This window comes from Mesoplodon bidens, assembly GCF_964165515.1.
Source record: "Mesoplodon bidens genome assembly, chromosome: 2".
In the NCBI taxonomy this organism is placed as follows: Eukaryota; Metazoa; Chordata; class Mammalia; order Artiodactyla; family Ziphiidae; genus Mesoplodon; species Mesoplodon bidens.
Window position 1 is genome coordinate 55,584,129 of NC_138177.1, and position 24,422 is coordinate 55,608,550.

The window sequence follows — 24,422 nt, forward strand, 5'->3', positions numbered from 1 at the left end:
GAACCGTGGACTAGAATTTTTTAAAGTCTCTTTCAGAGTCAGGCTCTCCTACAGCTGAAAACAAAGCTGGAATTGAATTATGCAAAGTTTTTCAAGAGGAGCAGAAAGTATATTTTTCAACTGGCGAGAAAACAGTTGTGCACTCAAACATCATCAAGGGCTCTGAAACACGCCCCCCATTCAATCCTACCCATCCACCACCACCACAACCTACACTCTGGTACCAATGAAAAGAGGGAGCTAGCAGGGCAGATATCCCAGACCCTGCTTGGCAGGGCTCAGGGCCCTGGTCCATCAGATGACGTGGCACAAAAAATTAAAAGAAAGATCCCTGGACTTCAGGGCATTTCCCCAGGCCCAGGTAGCCCCTCACTCTAGCCCTGATTCTCTTTTCAAGAATGTGCCTCTTAAAAGAGTTGGCTCTCAGGTGGCTGAGTGAAGGGCACAGGAAGGTGAGTGGGTGTTGGATTGGGAAATGGACAGGCAGTGTGAAATCTTCCATCACACCCCTACCAGGATAGGCAGACTCTGCCTATTCTGAAGGAAGGAAATAAGTTCTTTCCCAAGCTCCACCTTCAGGTTGTCCTTTCTGGACTCTAGACACTTTATAACAGGACTCATGCTGAGCCAGATGAAAGAACATCATTCATTCACATAATAATTCTAATCATAACTACTATGTAAATACCATCACAGTGCTAAATCCTGGGGATACTAAAATGAAAAAAGGCACAGACTCTGGCCTCAAAGAGCTTGTACTCTAGTAGGGAAGACTGATAAGTAAATAAAAAAGTATGATATAGTAAGCTAAATTCTGTAACAGGTGAGTAGAGGACGCTATGGCCAAGACTGTCCAGAGAAGGCATATCTGATCCAGGCTGGGCAGTCAGGGAGGGCTTCCCACAGGAGGTGACACTAGAGCAAACTTTTAAAAGATGAGTAGGAGCTACTTGAAGTCAGGAAGGAAAAGATAGACATTCCACACAGAAGGAACAGCACCTATGAAGGCAGAAAAGTCATAAAACAGGGTAATATGTCAGGGAAGAGTAAGACCTTCTTAATAGCTAGATGAATGGGGCGTGGCCCGTAGAGGGGAGGAGGATGCAGGCAGTGGCCTGAAGTAATGCTAAAGAGGTTGTCAAGGGCCAGGCCGAGAAGAACTTAGGTGGTAACAACCTAGATGGCAAGTTAAGAAATTTGAACTTCAAACTGAAACCTGAAGGGAATCAATCTGAAACCTGAAGGGAATCCAATGAAGGAGTTTAAATATAGTAGGGGAATTTTAGGACAAAATGGCAGTGTGGATAGTGGACTATAAAGAGGGCGGAGGGGGGTTAACAGATAGAAGACCAGTCAGAATCCCAGGCAAGACACCATGAGGGCCTGGACCAGTGCTATGGCCTGAGCCAGGTAACAAGTGGAGACTTGAGAACAGCTGCAGAGGTAGAATCAATGGCTGTAGAGGGAGAGAAGAAGCAAGCCAGGTGGCCTCTGGGTCCCTGGTTTGGGTGACTGGAGTGACAGCCATGAAATGAGATTAAAAACACAGAAGAAAGTCAGTCAAACTAAAAAAGACAAGTATATGATATCACTTATATGTGGAATCTAAAAAAATAATACAAACGAACTTATTTACAAAACAGAAACAGACTCACAGACATGGAAAACAAACTTATGGTTACCAAAGGGGAAAGGAGGAGAGGAATAAATTAGGAGTATGGGATTAACAGATACATACTACTATATATAAAATAGATAAACAACAAGGACCTACTGCATAGCACAGGAAACTATATTCAATATCTTGTAATAACCTATAATGGAAAAGAATATATATATATTGATATATGTATCTGAATCACTATGCTGTATACCTGAAAGTAACACAATATTATAAATCAACTATACTTTAATAAAAATTTTAAGAAAACACAGAAGAGAAGCAAATGGGTTTGGTGGAATACATGTACAATTTGGACCACAAATGTCCCTCATAGCAGAGCCATCAGGAAAAACATTCCTGGAAAAATCAATTTCCTATTGTCCAAGGGGTCAACTGGGTGAGAATAAGCCGATGAGAATCCAGCTCAAGATGATCTTGCTTAAGAGAAGCCACATGGTCATTTTCCACAAGGAAAATAAGGCAGCTGCCTTCAAGGAAGCCTTTCCCTGGTACCACCCTACCCTAGCAGAATTGCCTGCTCCAACCTGTGTACCCCCATTTGCCTTAGGCAGACTTCTATTAGATCACTGATTAGGCTTTATTGTTCTTATTTGCTCACCTGTCTGCCTATCTTCCGAACAGACTGTAACGAGCAGGGGCTCTTAGACATTTCCTTAAGGTCAGCATCTAGCATAAGGTTAAACACCCCAAATACACCCAGTAAGTGCGTATGCTGAATAAATGTGCATGAAGCACAAATTGTGTTCTCTCATTTTCCTACTTCTACCTGGGTTTCCAGTAGACATAAAGCCCCAAAGTATAAGTAGCCCATTTTACAAACTCTGTTAAGTTTTAGGAGGTATTTCTGCACCCACCCTTCCAATTATATCCCATTTGGGAGTTTAACAGTGAACTGAGCTCAAATGAAGAAACCCCTAGCTCAGGGTTCTTCCAGCTCTGTCATAAACGTCATCACAAGGCAGGCAGAGGCAGGGCTAGGGGTGCCGTGGGAAGATCAAAAGCATCACATGATCAGGAAAAATGAGGGGGGGCGAGCAGGAGGGGAAGAGGAAGCATGCAAGGGAAGAAAGGACAGAAGCACGGGAATGCAGTTTGCAATCTAGCAAGCAGCTAAAAAGGATTTACTGGGTCCTTTCTCCATTCTCAGTAAGGACAACCACTATCTCCCTTGCTTGAGCCCACACTGGCTACTGGTTTCAACTGGGGTGAGTCCCCCACTAGGCTGCTTTAGTCCACACATCCCTGTATCCTCCCTAGGCCAAAAGAGGTGGTTCTGGGATGACCTGGAATTCCAGTTCCTCCCAGGGTAAGTCCAGAGATACTAGGAAAGACGGACCTACAGGCCCCTCCCTGGGAAACCATGCTGAGCCACTTGGAACAGAAGTTGCATAGGACTCCTTAAAGTATCCTCGCCCTGGTGAGGAGGCGATGAGGCCGGGCTTGTCCTAATCTGAAGAGTCACAGATTCTCTTAGAGGAGCTGGTGCCATAACCCAACATCCAGCAGAGAGCAATGGACACGGGAGACTACCAGGTCAATGTGGACAATGACTAAGTGTCCTCAAGTCTTCCGGCCCAGATCTTTTCCCTACTGATGTACAGATAACCAAAAACCTAGGATGGCTTTTTCAAGCAGAAGTCACTAAATCATCACCTTTCAGTCATCCTAAGGGCCGAGAGAAAAAATGCTAATATTGGTGGTGGATAGGGGACCTGTGGCTTGTAGCCATTACACTCTTTCTTCCCCAAGAGCACCTCACATATATCCCACATGAAGACACCTGGAGAAGGGTTGGCAGTTACAACAGCTTGCGGGAGCCTTCAGCCCTGAATATTCTAAATCTTTGGCCTTTAAAAATCTCCTCTGGGGGCTTCCCTGGTGGCGCAGTGGTTGAGAGTCTGCCTGCCGATGCAGGGGACACGGGTTCGTGCCCCGGTCCGGGAAGATCCCACATGCCGTGGAGCGGCTAGGCCCGTAAGCCATGGCCGCTGAGCCTGCGCGTCCGGAGCCTGTGCTCTGCAACGGGAGAGGCCACAACAGTGAGAGGCCTGCATACTGCAAAAAAAAAAAAAAATCTCCTCTGGAGTTTTACATTCCGTTTCTTGCCCACTCTTGGCTCAATTTTAACTCTGAATTTACAAGTAAATGCTAAATTTACTTTAGTGGATCTTTGAAAGTGAATTTGCTCCTTTAATGTGAGATGATTCAGTGAGGTAAGAGAGAAAAGAAGAGGGGTGACTCATCCTTGGGTGAACAATGTAAAGAGAAAACTCTGAGCCCTACACTCTAATTCTTCTCTACCCACTTGCCCAAGGCTCCTGGCTTTGAAGGGCGGATGGGACAGAGAAAAACACTCCTGCAACCTACTCCCAATTATCCAAAGTACCAGAAAAGCAAGAGCTAAGGAAGAAATGAAACGCCCGGAGCCTCACTGAGTCTCATTTCAACCAAGAATTCCCACCTACTCTCTCATTCAGCCTTTAAACACACACACACACACACACAGCCCTTACCAAACAGCAAACCTAGCTTGCCTTCATCCCTTGCTCCATGCCACCTGTGGGCACTTTTTATCAGAGAGAAAGGGAAGTAGCCAAAAGATGAACAGGAAAGAGGAGATGAGGAAGTCAGGGGTCTGGATAATTCATGAAAAGGGTCATGAGAACTGATACACTAAATAAAAGAGGGGGTTCAGGGAGCATCCCTGGGGCCCATCACATGTGCTCGGAGCTCAGGGCCAAAGGGGAGTTACTTTGTGTCAGATGCTAAAATAGTCTATTGCCAATGATCCCATGTGTTCTCCCCTTTGTGTGTCATTTATGGGAAAATTAGGCACCAACTGGCTTCCTGAGTCACCGTTAGGATGCACTCACCTGACTCCCAAGCCCCAAAGTGAGGCACAAGATGATGAAAGAAAACAAAGTCATTTTAAAGACAATCTGAGCACAGTTGACTGTAAAAAGTCTAACCTAATGGTGGGAAAACATCTTGTATTGCTATGCCAAAAAGCAATTATCTAGGGATTTTCTGGGGTTTTCCCTTATCCACCCTTCCATTCCCTCTCAAAAGTGAATTCTACACAAGCCTGGGTCAGCAAGACTCTTAAGGCTCTTTATGCTAATTGAGGCACTGTACTGAAAGCCCGGCTGGACCTGCTGGAATCTCACAATGTGAGAACAACTTCCGAGAAGAGTTGTCAAGTCAGGAGAATAATCCAGCCACATGGCAGTGTATTTTCCATCTAGATTGGACCCTTACAGCCAGAACTGCAGTTTAGAGACTTACAACGATAAAGGCCTGGAGAATTATCATGCTCTTCCATCAACAACAGACTAATGTAAAATTTGACCTTGTCCTAAACAGACCACCAAATAGAAGTGGGTCAGGGGCACAGTGACATGACAAGTGGCAGGGTCTAAACATATCTGCCACAGCATTTGGAGTGAACAGGCTTATAAAGTCATGTCCTGGAAGAAATATTAAGCATGATCCACTATCAGCATTCCTATATTGAGGGCTAAAGAGTATGTACGTGTATGTGTGTGTGTGTGCATGTGTGTTTTAATTTTTAGAAATCAAGTCATGTATTACTCCAATTTATTTCACTGACAAAGAATTAATAACTGGTTCCCTTGGCTAACAGGGAATAGGGTGTGTGTGTGTGTGTGTGTGTGTGCGCGCGCGCGCGCGTGCGCACATCCACCAAAACCCTTATCAGCAAGGGAAATACATCAGTGAGGCAGGAAAAATGCAGTAGAGCACTTTATTCCTGGAAAATAAACCTCAGTGAGTTCCACAGCGTCGATCAGATTTATCTTTTCTTTCAGGTTTCATGAGAATGCCAGGCAGACACCTAGGTGGCATGCAGGGAGCATTCTCGGTTAACTCTGCCTTTCCTACTAAACAATCCCTCATGTCACCTGAAAATGTTCCAGTGGTGATGATAAGAAAACATTCTGACTCAACTACATCCCCTAGTTCACCTCTTTCAGAGAAAACTTGCAAAAATAATTGTGAAACTATCAGATAACCTTTAAAATGCTATTTATGAGTTTATTCAGTTAAAAAAGTAAACGGCCTTTCTAGATGGTAGCAAGATGACACTCATCATGAGTGAGCCTATCGCTGTGTAAGAGCTACTGCACTGAGAAATCTTCAAGTCAGAAGCTAGAAATCAGGGAATCATAAATCTGCAGGAGAAAAGGAGACTGCCGGAGGGTGAGACAAGTTAAGAGACTTTATTTACATCTGCTCTGCTCATGAACCCCAAAGGCAGGCTATGATTGATTTACTGAGCTATAGATAGTTAAAAAAAAAATAGGATGCACTGGTATACACAGCATTGCGCATTGAACTCTATAAATATTAGCATCCAAATGTGGTAGGATTTTAAATATCCTCAGAGGACACAGCCCCAAAGGGAGCAGCCACAGAATGTTTTTTTATTTCTTGCCATTTAACAATCACAATTTTGTCACATCGAGGATAACATGCCCCAGTTTGACTCTCCCATGAACTCCACTTTTATCTCTCTGCTGCGTCTCAGAAAACTGCAAGGAGTAGCGTTCTCTGGTAGAGCCGGAAAATCAGCCGCAGAGCCAGGAGACACTGCGACGTGAAAGAGCTCCTGGCCTCTTGGTTATCTTCAGGGGGTTGGAAAAGACTGCTGTGATACCTCCTAATCTCAAACCTCTGGGAATGACAGCTTCTGTACTTCCTGATGAGCTGGACCTCTTCGGGAGTACAGTTGTTCTAGAAATCCTGAGCCATCTCCTCTCCTAGGTCCCCAGTGTTATTTAAACAATACATGCATGTGATATGGCTGAGGTGAGTGCTAAAATCTGTGGTCCCAGAGTTGATTAAATGACCCATATGGGAATGTTACTGGCCTCATTAATGCCATGTTTCCAATGAATTAACCAGTCACAGACTTAACCAACCACAGAGGCAGAGATGTACTAAAATCTACTTTAACACTATTAAAATGCTAGAACTCAGTCAAATCTAAAGAAGTTTATATAGAAATAAGATGACTGTGACCATGAACTCCCACATTTGGGTGACTGACATCTGTCGTGTGAAAACCTGCAAAGATTCTGACAATACCAGAGGGGCCCAGTTACCTTCTTCTGTCTACTTGGAAAGGGTTAATGAACAAAGGTATGAAATTGATTCAAATGCCTTCCTAACCAAAGCTTTTTTTCTCACTTTCTTTTCCCTCAATACATTCCAGAACGATACAATGCTTTACCCAACACAAATTAAAGTTTAAATCTTGATCCTTGTGCAGAGATTGCCTTGGCAACCTCAAATTTTCTGTAACGAGAGTCACACTATAGGCAAAAAAATGAAAAAGGCATAAAATTATTTGTACAAATCAGAATTACAAACCTTTACATGAATCATCCTCAATCGGCTGTTTGAAAGCTGTTATGTCACTGAAAGTGCAAAGAAATAAAACCACTTTATCCTGTTCATTTCGAATTGGAGCAATTTTCACAAAGAACCACACAGGTGTCCCTGAAAGAAATACCAAAAGGTTGGTCAGTAATTTGTATTCTCATTTGAGGGGCTATGGAAGTAAAGACTTGGGAATGAATAGGTACAAATATTAGTTCATTTTTAGAAGCATTTCATTCCTTCAGGGACTGGGTTTTACACCATTAATTTTTCCTCTTGCTGCAATAAAAACTTTCATAGTAACTACTCAGTGGGGAGCTTTCTCCTGTTCAAATAATTTTGTAAGTGCAGATTTCTTAACCCTTGTAAAATGATTAGAAAATGGGTTGAAAATCCCTCCCAATCTAAGGTACAGAGACCTAAACACTTACCTTAGACCATGTAGTGAACAAGTAAAGAGTAGGGGCCAGTTTGGGTATTGCCAGCCATGGCCGGCCAACCATGAAACTCAAATTTCCATTGCTAAAAGCTCCCAGTGCCAAAATCCAGCTTGGGAATCCATCAATTTGGCTCAATGGACCATGGGCTAGAAACTATGTTTCTAAATCTCTCTCCCCAGAATAAAAATCCCAAAGGTCCTATACAATGGCAAATAAGGACACACTGAGGAAGGAAAAGAATCACCACAATGATTCTCCTCCCACAGGCTCCCCCAGAAAGGGAGTTTCCAGGTGGGTTTCAGCTGTGATTACTTAGTACTGTAGGAAGCTCAATGAATGTTTCAACTTCCAATCCTTGCTCCTGAGCTAAACTGGGGGCTAAATGAGCTCTTCCAAAGCACTGCCCTAAACCACAGAAGGAGAAGGTGGGCAGGGCTCATCTGACTGACTTCTCAAAGAGGTCACCCACTCAGGTATCTGTGGAAAAATATCTGTACAAAGTCAGTCTCTGGCTTCCAAAAAAAAAAAAAAAAAAAAAGAAGGAAAAGAAACAGATGTTTTCTATCAATTGAGGACATCACAGCAAGATGTATCAATCTCTTCTGGATACAAAATTAAATGGGGCACAAAGCAATGGTGTGTTCACCCCATCTTGTTCTTGTATCCCCATTCCTAAAACAGCATCTGGCATACAAGAACTTAATAACTATTTGTTGAATTTTGCATAACCGGGATAAAGCTTTACATACTATTTTATAACCATTTTCAAATTAAAATACAGTAAATATTTCCCCATGTTGTTAAGTATTAGAGAAGCTTTCTATGTACCAGGTGCTGTGCTCAGCATTTTACGTATTTTATTTTAGGAGATAGCAAGCAAACAACTCACTGAATATTGGAGATGGAAATAGAGCCCCAAAAGGTCACCAGGGTCTCTCTGCCTGCAATCACATCAAACTCTATACTATACAACAAGGACAGAGAGACATCTCTGATTAACATTAGGATTAACCAATTTTACTTAACAATTACAAGATTATACACCTGACTCTACCACTTATTCATATGTAAGTATGAATAACCCCACAATGTACAAACAGGCAGCAAATGGATCAGATAGGAATACGTTCTCCTTAAATCTTGATTATCTATATATTCATCCACAGTTAATTTTAAACCTCTATCCACTTCCCCTTCCCTTTTTAGCTGCTGGTTTCTGGGTATTCTTAGAAGACAAATACATTATAGTGTCACCCTAAAGAAAAATGTGCTTTGAAAGGAAAATCCACCTTACAAAAATCAGGGGAATTCCCTGGTGGTCCAGTGGTTAGGACTCTGCACTTTCACTGCCGAGGCCCTGGGTTTGATCCCTGGTTGGGGAACTAAGATCCCACAAGCTGACTGGCACGGCCAAAAAAAAAAAAAAAATCACACATAGTGTTCCAAAATCAAAAAGAATATGGTCTCTGAGTTATCCACTGATTTTGGAAGATCTGTGTTGCTATTCCTCCCAGTATCCTCCTCAGAACCTGCAGTGGGTTTTAAACCACTTTCAATTAAGCAACAGAAAACTAAAAAGAAAGCATCACACCAATCGAGCCCACGTATCCACAACTCTCAGTTGTATCCTAGCTGGTAAGACAAAAAGAGGGAAAAAAATCTTTTCTTTTTGCTCTAAAGAAAACTAAGCAAAATTCTCTCAGCTGGGTAAACAAGAAAGCACTCCAAATTTACCAAACTAGTAATAAATCAGAAGAGAGGCCCCGCACTCACATTGTCTAACACCAGGAGCCTCGTCTTGCTGCAATCCCCAGAACCATTCCCTTCACAGCTGCCGCCTATGGGCCATCCCCTGTGCTGTACCAGCTGGGCCTGATATCTATGAACTTGTTCCACTTGGGACTGTGCCATCTAATCTTTATGACTACTAGGACTGATGACACTAACCCACATCTCCCAGATCACAAGAACTACTGTATTTGTCATATTGGGAGGCCTTTTTCATTTTACCATAGTTCAAGCTCCCTGTGAACTTTCCTCCATTTCAACAGGTCAATCTGTTTAAAGCTATGTGCCTCTCTCCACCACACTGTGCCCATTGCTTCCTTCCAGAAATGTTCCCTGACTAAATGCATGCTACTCTGATCATTCCATTTCAATATCTAAATATGTTTCTTGTGCCAAAAATTCATAGAGTCAGTATGTATTACTTTAAGAGTTCCTCGCCGGCTGATCACTTGGGCTTGTTGAGGGTAGGAACCTCTTTTCTCCTACTGGTGTTTCCTCGTGGAGGGACATCTTTCAGTGTAACACTCCAGGCCTTTTCCCTGGGTTGGCAATTTGAGGGACAAGAATTGGACATGTGTAGCCTGGACACTTCTCCTCCTCTGCTTAGAGATTAGTGTGAATTCCGCTCTACTTCCCCATTCTATAAATGTTAGGGGAGAAGTCAAAGGGCAGGGGGGATTGCTGGTAGGAGGAGAAGCCTGTGGTTCTCTGGTGTTAACTGGGTTGGGTGGGTAAGTCTGATTCTAGGATTCACTTTTAGAAACTCACCTGCCCACAGATATAAACTACATTTTCTAGGATCTGCTTTACTAGTCATAAAGGTGGTATTTTAACCTCCATTTGCCTGATTCCTGTATCTCTCCCAATTGTTTCTGACCACAGGCAGGAAAAGAAAGTGCTATGTATTGGGTCCCTTCAAAGCTTAACAGTTGAAGACTATTTCTGTAAATAATTCATTATGCACTCCAAGGGCAGAAGAACTGATTTACTTCCTCTGTCTGATGGTCCTGCACCCCTATTCCAATGGCATCCAATGCAGTGCTATCCATGGGGCGTCACATAGGCCATTGCGATGCTCAACCCCAGGAGGCACTGGCCTGCAGCGGTGAAACTCAACAAGCTCTAGGAATGCTCGCTGAGTTTCAAAGAAATAAATCCTACTTCCAGTGTCTTCACAGTTACTCAGACCTGCCTCTCTCCCAAACTGTCACACCCAAACAATCTAGGAATGAAGAATGGGTTTAAATTTTCATTTCTGAAATTCTTCCAAAAAAGACTATGAGTCCCTCTTAGATAGCACAGACCAGTCATTTCAACCTTTCGCTTTTTAAGAGCGAAGCGTTTTTAACTAATGAAACATTACTCAAAATCTCAGTAAATGAAACAGTTTCTTCAAGCAAACATGAACTATTCAGAGCCCAGAGCCCCACCCACCCAGTTTCCTTTACACCCCTCTGGATGCACCCAGGGATATTCAGGAACCCTTTGGCTCCATTCAAATAAAGACCTGCCCGGGGGCAGACACCCGAGCAGTTGGCCTCCAGGGACCTCTCCTACAGCCCAGATTCTGCAGCAGCATCCATTCCATCAGGATAAAAGAGAGACAATGAATGCACAAATAATCACTCACACATACACACACACACACACACACACACACACACACACACAATCAGGAAGAGGTTAAAATTCTGGGAAAAACCAAGAAAAGCAAGTACTTAATGCCTTGTTTCTGCAAAAAGGAACAAAGGGTCAATGATAAATTTTCTATTAAAGGCAGATCAATACACAAATCCAGGAGAAACACATCCTACCGATGGCAAAGGCTGCAGCTCTCTCCTGGATGAGGATGCCCAGTAGAAGGGGAGTACCAGGTCAGGCTCCTCCTTCTGGTCACTCTGTGATGGTCATCCCTTACGTAGCTCCCTTGGGTTATGCAGTAATGAACCTGACAACCTAACCTGGCTATAGGGTTTCTCAACTACAACAGTCAGATAACAAAACAGCAAGGCTCAGGTGTATGAGAGAATTTTTGGCCTCCTACCCTGGACCTCCTCCCAGGTACTCTCTAGAGCCAGGCATCCAGGCCACGTTTGACAGCAACAGAATTGACCAAGCCACTGTGATTGGCTCTTGAGAAGGGTTGCATGTGCTGGGCCATTCCGATGGGTCCAGAAACTAGACTAGAGAATGGCAGTCAGCCCCAGGAAACAGACCAATAGGATTTGAGTCAACTTTATTGGGACAAATGACAAGTGTAGACAGGATGAGAGAGCATGAGGGGGGAAGTAGTGACCACTGGCCATTAAAACATCTGATTCAGAATCCCAGGTCCTGCGTTTGAGCCCTACCTCTTCATTTATTTTATGTCTTGGCCACACCACTTTAACCTCTCTCAGAATCAGTTTCCTTATTTGTAAAATGGGAATAATAGACCTACTTTAGACTAAGTTAAAATGTACAGTGATACACAGATATTTAAAACTATTACTTTCCTTTCTTCCTTCCTTTTAAATTCTTTACCTATAAGGTTAAAATGTTCAATCTCACCTCACAGGGGTGTTCATATGACTTTAAAAGAGAATGTATCTTAAGGTGTTTAATGAAACTCCAAAGCTGCCTCCACCTGTTCATAAGTAAAAGGGCCAGTCTCAACCATAACAAGGGAAAAGGTAGAAAATTCAATGCTTAAGCCTCCATGTAATTTAAATTTCATTGAAGGGCAAAAAACAAAACCTCAATAAATGGAGAGAGTTACACTGTTTGTAGATTAAAAGAATCAATTCTGCAAGATGTCAAACCTCCCTTTTTTAAAAAAAAAACTCCCTTTTTAATATATAAATTTAATGCAATTTCATTCAGAATCTCAATTGTTCCTTTTTTCATTTGTTTTTCTCAGAGCTTGATGAATTGACATTCAATTCAAATAGAAAAGTAAAGGTAGAAGAACAGCCAAGAAATTTTTGAAGAGAAAACGTATGACAGGGACTACCTACTATAGTAACTAGGAGCCATTGGCAATGACCCTAAAACAAGCAATAATGAAGACAATAATATCATTTACTGAGTGCTTCCAGTGGGCCCAAACCCTGACGCATCATGGTTTACCTTTCATAACAACTCTGTGAAGTGGAATTGCTACTGTGACACAATCCCCAATTTAAATATGGACAACCCAAGTGGGAAAGCATTTTAACCAAACTCACATAGCTAATAAGTTACACAAGGAAAAAGAGGAGAGACACAAACCCATGAAATGTGTGAGAACTTAGCATATTTAAAAAGAGCATTTCAAATTGGAAAGAAAGAGCTGGATGATAATAAACAGTGCTATAAAAGCAACAGAAGGAAAAATGGAAGAATATTTTTATTATTTAGGTAAGGAGAAGAGTTCCTAAGTATTATATAAAGGTCAGAACCATAAAGGAAAAGACTGACAAACATTTTTTACTTCTATATGGTATTTTTAAAGTCTTTAATTAAAGAGAAAAAATTTTAATAGGCAAAATTGTTTTCAATATGTGTGTGATTTAGGATCAATATCCCTCACATGTAAGCAGCTTCTAGTACTGAATAAGTAAAGGACAATCTATTGGTAAAACAGGCAAAAGACGACTGTTTCCTATTAGATTTGTCTTCACGACAGACTGTCATCTCCTCAAAGGCAGAGTCGGTTTCTTATATGTGGATCTCTTTGGCTCAAACCCACAGGCCTGCAGTAGGTAATCAATAAGGACTTAGCCGGCAGCTTCTCTTGCTCTAAGCTGCCTTTCCCTGGGCTTCTCTGCTGGAGAAGCTGATCCACAGCTCCCAAACCAGGGCCCCCAGCCACACCATGAATTGTGGAGTCAGTCAAATGCTGGGGGTTGTTATCCAGAGGGTGGACTGATTTCACTCAGGGCTGATACTTCTTAACTTTCTTGTTCGAAAAATAGAAAAACTAATTGGCCAGCCCAAAAGTGGCCACCTAAATATTTGCTGAATGAGTTCATGAATGATGACTGTCATTGATATAAGAAAATTATCCAGCATACTGAGAATGAGTTAAGTCACAATACAAAATATATAGCAATTGCAAAATGCCCAGGTTTACTGGTCAGACTGGCCAATAGATAGAACGAAACCTTTCAAATAAGCCAGTCTCCAAGATAGGTAATAGTATTACACACACTCATTCCAAAACACACCATGAAGCCTTCTGCTAATTACTTCCAACTCCCCAAAAGGTAAAATAAACATGAATGCCTATCACTAGCAGATCCTTTCTACAAAGTTATCCTTGTAAACACTAAAGAATGGGAGTGGGGAGAATCAAAACAATTTATTAAGAGTTTATAAAGAAAATCAATAAGAAAATCACAAGAATTAAATAGAACATATGGGCAAAAAATCTGAACAATTAACATAAAAAAGTAATTTTAAATGGATATTAAATAGGAAAAATACTTCACTCTCACTAGCATTAAAAATACTCATTAAACAAAAAAATGTAATTATAGGCAATCTGTTCGGTGCTAGAGCAATTCAATGAGTCAGACACTCACAGTCTGCAAGTGAACTTGGAAATGCGTTCAATTCTGGAACCCAATTTGGCAAAATGTCTCAGGAACCTTGGTTCACATTCTTAAACACAGTAATTTTCAACTTCTAGGAAATATTTCAGAATGTCGACTAATATCTTTGCACGAAGATCTTCACCTAAACATTATATTTAATCAAGAAAATTTAGAGCCTCATAAATATCTAACAATAAAGGAAGTGTTAATAAAATTCCTTCTAAATTATATTTATGGGGAATTTTAATGATAAGGATATTTTTATGATAAAAAATTAAATAAATGTACAATTTCAAATTGCATACATGTCAAAGTCTCAACTATGTAACATGTGCAAGACAAAACACCAAAATGTTAATAGGATGGTAGTATTTCTCCAAGTCTTTGAGTCTTTAGGGTGATTGATTTTCTTCTTTAAGCCTTCATACGTGTTCTCCATAGTAAAAATGCATTAATTTTAAAAAATCAGAGAAAAAAGAAAAAAACCTTCCTTTAAATGATGACATTTCACATTTTAAAATCTCAAATGGGGTGACATTTCCCCCACGGGACTCCATACTGCTTTAAAACACTGAAAGTTTCAATCTATTGAACTACAAATTGTGAAAGTAGAAGCAAACCTGCCTCCTCCCCTCTCTCTTCCCATCCATCTCTGTTCAGTCTGCTCCTCCCGGGCCAGCTGGTCAGTTCAGCCCCACAAGGCTTGCTCCTTGGCTCCGAAGCCCTCACTCTGAATCACATACTCTTGGGTCACTCATCTGTTTCTTTGTAACTGTCAAGTTCCTTTCAAAGTCACTCAGCAAACATGTGCCGAGCGCCTCCTCTGGGCTGGGCTGTGTGCTAGACACTTGACAGTCAGTGGGCTCCACTGGCAAGTCCCTAGGCTCAGCCTCCTCCCATTTCCCCATTTCCTCCCATTTCACACCTCTCCTTCGCAGCTGCCTCTTCCCCACCGCTCCCCCAGCAGGCCACCGCCGGTGATTCCTAACAGGTCTCCCACCTCTGGTCTCCTACGATGCATTCCATCTCCACTCTCTAATGGAGTCATCTCTCTTTAATGAAAATCTTATTATTACACACTTAACCCTGCTTAAAACCGCTCAACGCCTCTCACGCCACCCTCTGTCCCCACCACCTCTGCTCTTAAGACAAATTCTAAACTCTTTAACGTGGCTGCGTGATCGGCCCTTCTCAACCTCTCCAGCTACATTGATGACCCATGCATTTACAGATTGATTTAATTACTCCAGGAGTTCAGGTGAACACCTTCTGGGTCAGGCACTGTGCTGGGTGCAGGGGATCCAGCCGGGTATAGACGCACCCTGTAGGCATGGAAGTCAGCCTTCATTGCAGCTGCTTTCTGTCCTTGCTACTCAGAGTGGGATTCTTGGACCAGCAGCATTAGCATCACCTGGAGCAGAATCTTGGGCCCTTCTGCAGACCTACTGAATACAAGTATACACTTTTTTTGATTTGCAGGTGATGTTATATATCCCATCAAACTCTGAGGAGCCCTGCTTTGCGTCTCTTCAAATGTCAGTGCTGCTCTCCCCTATTGCCCTCTCCACGTGCCTTTCATCATCCTGGGATACTCTTTGCCCTTCTCTCTGCCTAACTCCCCACTATCCTTCAGTTTCTGCATGAATTTCCTGCCTGCTAGGAAGACTTCCTTCCCTGGCCTCCTAAGTTAGGGTGAAGGGACACCCCCCCATGTGCTGTCACCATCAAAACACTTACAGCTCTACACTGTGATGCTGCCCCCAACCCCTGCAAACGCTGTGGGAGCAGAAGCTGGGTCTGTCTTTTCGTAACCGCATTCCTAGGAGCAAGCCTAATGTCTGACAGAGTATAGTCAGACCTCGCTTTATTGTGCTTCACAGACACCACATTTTTTTTTAACAGGTTGAAGGTCTGTAGCAACCCTGCATTGAGCAAGTCTATTGGCGCCATTTTTCCAACAGCATTTGTTCACTTCATGTCTCTGTGTCACATTTTGGTAATTCTCACAATATTTCAAACCCTCTACAGCAAAAAGATTACAACTCACTGAAGGCTCGTATGATGGTTAGCATATTTTAGCAAAAAATTAATTAATTTTAATTAAGGCATACATGTTGGTTTTTTTTTTTTTTTTTTTTTTTTTTTGCGTTACGTGGGCCTCTCACTGTTGTGGTCTCTCCCGTTGCGGAGCACAGGCCCTGAACGCACAGGCTCAGCGGCCATGGCTCATGGGCCCAGCCGCTCCACAGCATGTGGGATCCTCCCGGACCGGGACACGAACCCGTGTTCCCTGCATTGGCAGGCGGACTCTCAACCACTGCGCCACCAGGGAAGCCCCACATTGGTTTTTTATAGACATAATGCTACTGCACACTTAATAGACAGTTATGTTTACAGTATACCACTATAACAACTTTTATATGCACTGGAAAACCAAAAAATTTGTGGAACCGAACCTACAATATCTCTGAGGTATGCCTGTAGTTGGTCAATAAAAAGCCATTAAAAACATAGAAATTTGGTGCAACTGTAAAATACCCAGGCTTAAAAAATAATTTAAAGTTTCTAAATTCCTCAGGTGAGGGTGGATTTGGAGGAGTTGGGGACAGTGAACAGGTTCCTAGGAAGAAACCAACACTATCTGCATCCATTTCTGCTCAATGTTTTATGTACAGGCTTAGCCTTGGACGAAACCCCTGCCAGCCCACTGGACATCCTTGTGTAAATTAGAAAGAGAAGTTCCTCCCTCAGCACAGATGCAATTCTAGGCCAGGGTGCACTGAGGGCCTAGCAATCAAACTGGTTTCTGGTTGCCCCCATGCAGGGTATAGCCTGCACCACCATATGTGGTGGCCCTGCCTTGTGCCCCAACTAAAACCAACCCAGTCTGGAAAGAACAGCCATGGAGCAAGCACTGGAAACCAGGTCCTGGCTCTGCATGACCTCGGGTGAGGAATTTACCTCGTTATACAATGGAGATAAGTAACGTCAGCCATGACTACTTCACAGGGCTCTCTCAACATTTTTAAATAGAGTGGCGTCATACCTTCCACAGAGTGTATTTTCTAAAATCAAAGGGTAAGGAAGAAGTTGCATATGACCACAGTTGCTCTTGAGAATGCCTTCGCATCACCCATGAAGTAGAGTCCATGCCCAGGCTGACATGCCACTGTGGAGACTGGCATGCGTCTCTCTCAATAGGTCCATCACAACCTCCAGGGAGGGAAGAGATGCCGATTCTTTGGTAAAAACATCAGTTGAACTGACTGGCTTCCATGCCTAGGCCATGTCTACCTAATGTACAGAACCGGAAATACCAGAATCACCCTCAGTGCGATGAGATACTCACAATACGAGGCCTTCAGCCCCCGAGGCAGCTGAGGGAACAGCAGATTCCCCCCTGCCATCTCATACTCACTCTGGGGTACATGCCCACTGAAGAGAATAGCAAGTGGAATCACTAATTCAGTTTTAATTATGTTTCCCTCTCTCTCCCTTTTATGCCCAACATGTGTAGTTGACTTTGAGCAAGTTAAATGCATAGTCTAATGAAGCTTGAAAACTCTGAAGCAAAATATAAATGCAAGGCATTATCTTTGTGATACGCCTACCTGATTAGCAGTCTGTGACGTGGGGAAATCCACACTGTTCAGGACACAAAGCTACCAGTGTGGGAAACCTTTAACTCACTCCCTTAGCTCTGGGCACACGGGCAGACCCCTCCTCCCATGCGAAGGCACTGCTGGCATGCTCCTGGGGACAGCTGTTGCTTTGAGTTGTGTCCCCCATAGAGGAAGGGCTGGCACAGAGCCAGTCACAGTCTTTCACCTCATTCCTCTCAGGCCTATTTGGCAAAATGTCTCAGGGAGGAACTAGGGTAGGTCTCGAAGTAGAAACTAGACCTACTGGCTGAGGAGGTGAAATGGAGCAAGGCAGCAACTCTAGTACGAAAGCACAGGACCAACCCTCTCGGAGTTGCTGATGCCCAAAGCTAATCTCTCAGCTCAGAGTCTGCACTGGCCAACAAGCAAAGAGTCCTCTCGGTTGCCTGCACCAACACTCCAGACTGAAAAAAAGTCCCAGCTCCTTCCAGATAAAAGCCAGATGTGCTCACTGCTTTCTAGAGCAAAACATATCATCCTGAACGCCACCAAAATAAACACTTATCCTAATGCGCCACCTGGGCCACTCTGGAAATATTCTAGTGAACCAATGACCTACTTAGTTCAATCCCACATATAAAGAACAGGATTCCTTACGACCAAATAGTGTTTTTAAAAACCAAGCACTTGGGCTTCCCTGGTGGCGCAGTAGATAAGAATCTGCCTGCCAATGCAGGGGACATGGGTTCGAGCTCTGGTCCGGGAAGATCCCACATGCCGTGGGGCAACTAAGCCCATACGCCACAACTACTGAGCCTGTGCTCTAGAGCCCACGAGCCACAACTACTGAAGCCCGCGTGCCACAACTACTGAAGCCTGCATACCTAGAGCCCATGCTCTGCAACAGGAGAAGCCAGAGAAGCCCTTGCACTGCAACAAAGAGTAGCCCCCACTCGATGCAACTAGAGAAAAGCCCGCGCACAGCAACGAAGACCCAACACAGCCAAAAATAAATAAATAAATAAAAATTAAATTTAATTTAAAAAACAAAGCACCCTTCAACACCTCTGCAGCCCTGCTACGGGTATGTATCCATACAGGCCACTTTCCATACTTCCAATACAATTAATCTCCATTCAACAGGAAACTGCTAAGAGAAAGCAAGTTCTATACTTGTGTATAGCTATTGACCTAGATTCTTCATTAATATACTTGTGAAAGTTATTATACACAAAACAAATACAAATTAACAATACATTTTGACTAACAGTGATTACAGTATTAATTTGATTAATACTGTCTCTGACAGAAAACTGGGGTCACCAGGGAGACAAAATTTTATTTAGAAACTCTTATTTGGGCATCTACTGGTGTTACCCGCTGTGCTAAGTGCTATAGGGAGATAGATACAAATGTGAACTGGACAGAGATTCTAACCCACCTCCTCCCTTCCCACCTAAGAAGCCTTAAAGTCTACAAGTGCCTTAGGCCAACAACTCAACATAAGGAAACCAATAGGAAAAACACTAACTCTGGGCAGAAAAGAGATCAAGAAGTCTTAATTGGTTAGTGACAAGTACAAATGCTCCTGTGAAGAACTGTAACTCATCAATCCATACCATTTACCCCAACATACACACTGGCTTCAAGGAACAACATTTAGCTGATGGGAGAAAAGAAAACCTAAGACAGCAACAGAGAAAGAGGAGATATTTTACTCTTCCAAGCATATCAAGTTATGGTTCAGAATGGTCTGAATACTCACTGTTCTTCTTGTACATCAAAATTTCAAAGGAATTCATCTCATAGTTCTCAAATGTTTGCCGCACCTTTTCAATGGTGTCTTTATCAGTCAGCTCCCCGTACATAAAACTGCAAAGCAACCAAACAGCCCAAGTTAGATGAACAAGTATTTATTATTCTACAAGCATCTGTTAAATACCTGCTCTACACCCAGCACTGTGCTATGCACTGTGGAACACACACACACACACACACACACAGAAAACATTTGTTCAATCAAAAACGATTTACTGATTGAGCTGGAATCAAGACTCCGTCCCTGTCCCCCCAAAACTGACAGTCTAATGAGACACACTAGAAAACAGTAGATCAGAAAACAGTAGATTAGAGAACAGTATGACCAACACATGAGGAATTACAACACTAAGAATAGGCACAGAGTACTGTCTGAGTGGTCAGAAAAGGCTTCCCAGAGGCAAGAACAAAAGAGATCTGAAGAGCAGGTGGAAATCTGCTGAGAAAAGGAGGGAAAGGAACATTCTAGGCAAAAGATAAGCATGTGCCAAGGCACAGAGGTGAGAGGAAGGTTAATTCTGGAACCTGAATACGGTTCAGTTCCGTATGTCTGGAATGTAGACAGTAAGGGGAAAATTAGCAACAGGTAATATGGAGAGGTAAGCAGGGGCCAGATCATGGAGGAGATCATGGCATTACAGGTCAGGTGAAGTCATTTAAACTTTATCCTGAAAGCAATGCAGGGAGGGCCACTGGAGGGTTTCAGGCAAAAGAGTTACGTAATGAGATCTGCATTTTAGAGACACAACTCTGAGAGATGTCCTGAGAAGGATGGCAGAATAAATCTGGACCACAGATTTTTCCTCTTCTAATTCCTAACAAATTAAACAAAAGAATAGGAAAAAAACCACAAAAAGTCACCAAACAAGAAAAAGGGTGCAATTTGATGCTCTAAACATCAAGACATACTGTAGCTAAGGAAAGAAAAGAAGATTCAGCAAACAGAAGATTCAGCCACTGTCTGTGCAGCTCTTTTTCCTACCCCACCACTAAAAAAGAAAAAAGAGCTCTGGGTTGAATAAATCAAGATGATAAAATTCTATAAATTCTTTCTAATACTTCTCCACACTCCTCACAATTTGGAGAAAAGTAAACTAACAGGGTAAATAAGCAGCCTGAAAAAAAATTAGAGAAAACCTCTGGATAGTAGAAGCTTCTGCCTACTAATACTGGTTCTCAGCAGAGGCAGGAAAACTGCCAGGACTGTCCATTTTCTTGGGTCCGCACACTGAATATGGTCTGAAGACCAAGGCTTTTCCCTCTAGGAATGGGATAACATTCCCAACAACTAGGCTGAGCGACACTAACAAAACGTGAGAGGAGAGAAACCATCCCTCAATGGGGCTGGAAAAGCCAGTCATCCAACAAAGTCTGCCCATGGACCCCCCAAGCATGTCCCCTGCCCACCCCAGGCCTTCAGACGACACCAAGGAAGGACAGCCATGCTCAGCCCTCAAGGCTTATGTAATGTACAGATGCAGCGGCGTGGGTTCCCAAACAATACACAACCCCTCTTCTAAAACTGCACATACCTAACTGTGCAATTTCGCTTTTTCTTGATGACTTGAATCATAGAATCACAGAATTTCAGAACTAACAAGAACCTCAGAAGTTATCAAGCACAATTCCTGAACCACCAAGTCAAGCGCCATGCTCAGCTTGATACTGGGAACAGCCATGGGCTTATTGTGAGCTTCCACTTTCCAGCACCCTGCGAGAAGAGTGCCCTACCTATTGACTTTATGAATTCTGTGTCACTTTTGTTATCACGTCCCTTCCCAGCCCACTGAGACATGCTATTATCTGTGGTTCCCTGTGTGCCCATCTCATGTAGTACTCTGCTTTGGGGCTGTGTTCTTCATCTATAAACCAGGAAAACAGATCATTGAGCTTGGTGAATTACCTTTAAAAAGAAGGATAGATCAAGACTAAATTAGCCGTGCCTGAGAACAAGAAGACTTCTTTCTCCTAGGAGGTAAAAACTTAAGCTCTATAACCATTTTACTTAGCCAGTTTTGCTCTAAGGCCTTTTTAGCTTCCTCCCACTTTCCCTTTCTGAATGGATTTGCTAGATAAGTGACCTCAACTTATGTGATGGTGTATAGGCTGGCAATTTCCTTCACAAGGTAAAACCAATCCCTGCAAAGTGGAGTCTTCAAATAAATGAAGTGCCATAATTATGCCCAGCTTTCATTACTCTTATGTACTTTTTCAAGTTGTAGTTGAGTGGTAGGTGTACATTTCCTTTGTCTGGACATTAGATTTCAGACACCTGCAATGCAAGAAATAAGCCAAAAGGCTCCTGAGCAATTAGGGATGTGGCTAACACAAAGGCATGTTTAGCTTCCTTCTAAGGAAGGGACACCTTCAGGGAATTAAATAAGTTTCTTAGAGTTGTGCGTAAAAGAAAGTTGGCTAAATTATCCAGTTCTCTTATCTGATTTTCTTAAAGTGTCTGATTATAGCCAATAAGAAGAAAGGTAAGGAAAGGTTGCTCAAGTCACACGAAAAAGCGAAGCTCACTCTCCCAGTGTGTTCTGATTGTGTACGTACACGTACAGGTGGAGACATAGATGCAGATACACAGATACTTAAGAGGATAACAGCACACCAAGAATATAAGAGAATTCTATCGTAATACTTGAGTCATAATTTTTAAACCTTTGAGGGAATCTTTTTTTTAAGAGCTTTATTAGAGTATAACAATGGTGTGTTAGTTTCTGCTTTATAACAAAGTGAATCAGCTCTACATATACATATATCCCCATATCTCCTCCCTCTTGCGTCTCCCTCCCACCCTCCCTATCCCACCCCTCTCCTTTGAGGGAATCTTAAATTTTCCATTTCCCAGTCCCCAAAAACCTAAAATTTAAGAAAATGATAATATTTCCAAAACATTTAATACTTTTCACCAAATGAGTTACTTGGCTGATTTAATACCAAGAAAATGCAACTTCTGAGAACCAAAGACTATGACTGGGTCAGATGGATTTTTGCACCCTTTGGAGATGAGTTCACTTTTGCGTGTAGCAGGTTTAGGAAAATGATTCCACTGCATGCGAACACCACTGAAGACAGAAGACTCTGAGGAAGGCGAGGAGTGAGGGGCACCGAAGGCTGTGGAGCCAAGACCTTGTTGGGGCAGCACAGGGTCCAGGTCACACGCTCCACACGACGCCTTGATGATGCTCTAAAAGAGCTTTTCTAGTGCCATGGCCCAAGGGCGCTGCTTGGTTAGGAACCCTGTCAAGTGCACAAGCTGCACAGCAGCCTTTGCTTCTGCCTTTGAGTCACTGAGCAGAGAGAGATATGACGGCAGCAAGGCAGCAAGACGTGGTTCTCTTCTCAGTTTCTGACGAAAAGCCCTATGAACAAGGCCCTTGTCTCCAACATGCTGTTTATTCTTAAAAAACGGCCATACATCTTTTAAAATTAATTTAATCATCTAAAATCATCCATTTCATTTTCATTTGATGTCATTTAATCTTCTTTCACATAATTTCCATCTAAAACCTCATACAATTTTGAGTTCACATTTTATTGATAAAATGATTTTCCTGAGTTTTTCTAGGTTTTCTCCCATCTCACTGACTGTACATTCATTAGTTGTAGAGACTATGTTTTAGATCTTCTTTGATTTTCCCAGTACAGTGTGTGAACTAGAGATGATAGTGCCATAAATATTCCTGAATGAACGGTGCATGAAAGGAAATTCCCAAGCTGAGTAAGCCATTTTCTTTTTCCAAAAAGATACCAGGATAGAGTGTTGAACAGAACCCCAAACATAAATACCTGCAGGTACTGCTTTTTTGCATCACTTCCGCCCTGTGATAGCCAGACAGCTTGCAAAATCCATCATTGCTGTACACGATAGGCCAGTCCACTATCTGGGCATTCCCCAACACAAAGTTAGTATCTGTTAAAAAAAAAAAAATAGAAGAAGAAAGGGAAGGAGAAAAGAAAAGGGCATATGAGGCAAGACATTAGTTGAGATTCAATGAGGACATAAATAGTAACCAATCCAGGTATTTTTGTTTCCCTCCAAAGTGGCCCTCTGAGGAATACAGAAGAACAGAGCTTTAGAACTGAATATTTGGAATGCAAATGCTGAGGTTTCTGTACTCCAAAGGAAGCATGCTTAACCAACAAACGTTTTCGGCAGAAATCCAGTGATTTCCATAAGACAGACTCAAGTCCTAATTTTTCATCTCCGTGACATTATGCTGGTAATGTGGAGCTAGAGAGAATCCAAAAGTAATTCCTTCTGGGCTCCATCCAGCATCTTGGCCCTGTCAGTCTTTTGGGCAGAAGCTACAAACTGGCCTTATTCACCCTGATTAACATTTGCTGATCCTTGGAGGAGAAGGCCTTCTTAGAAAGGCAAGGGGACAGCAGGTTGCCTCCTGGAATACACACACCAGAGAGCCTTCGTCTCCATAAAGGAGTGACTTAGACCTTCCTAATGCTAGGGCTCCATAGAACCTGATCAAGATGTTGGCAATGCCAAAAACTTTCTTACTGATTTTGAAATCATGGAGCCACAGAAAGCACATTTCAGAGCTCTTTCATGGAGCACCGGCCCACCATTCACTTGTGATGCGGGGATTAAGTAAGCCAGATATGTTGGGCTGTTTAGCGTGTTCTCACCACTTTCCATATTTTTAAAGATCAAAAGTCTTTGATACCTTTTGCGCTCAGGAAATCAAGTGTCCCTCTTTTCCTTTCAAGACCTTAAGCAAATAACATCCAGAACTTAAATATAATCATTATTTTGGCTTGGCTCTCTCTTCTCCACAGAATAATCACCCCTTCCACACCTCCCCCCGACCAAAAAAAGGAATGAAAGAACACACATACAGACCCTTCTTTTGTTGTAAACCAGAGGGGGTTTTGTTTATATATGTACACTATGTGGAGTGGAGTAATGGTGACATGTAATGTCCTCATTTAATTGGGAGGTTAATTTTGTTCTAGTACAGCATTTACAGTTTATGCACAATATGAGTAGCCATCCTTTCCTATCTACGTGGGAAGGAATAGAGGAAGGAGAGGCAGGAGGAATAGCTAAATACCATAATCTACTCTTTTTTCTGACATTTGGTTTGTTTATTAACACTTGCAAACATTCAAAAGC

At 42.5% G+C, this 24,422-nt stretch overlaps 1 protein-coding gene across 2 annotated transcripts in view; it reads right to left on the reverse strand.

Annotated features, from left to right (window-relative positions):
* Positions 1–24,422, reverse strand: part of KCNH1 (potassium voltage-gated channel subfamily H member 1) — a gene marked incomplete at its 5' end in the record, with an annotated part of 415,511 nt that overhangs the window by 358,257 nt on the left and 32,832 nt on the right. For both annotated transcript variants that reach the window (XM_081224401.1, XM_081224400.1), the window contains 3 exons: positions 7,076–7,204; positions 19,236–19,342; positions 23,081–23,204. In XM_081224401.1, the coding sequence (XP_081080527.1) occupies positions 7,076–7,204; positions 19,236–19,342; positions 23,081–23,204 (360 nt within the window). The remainder of the gene's footprint in view (positions 1–7,075; positions 7,205–19,235; positions 19,343–23,080; positions 23,205–24,422) is intronic.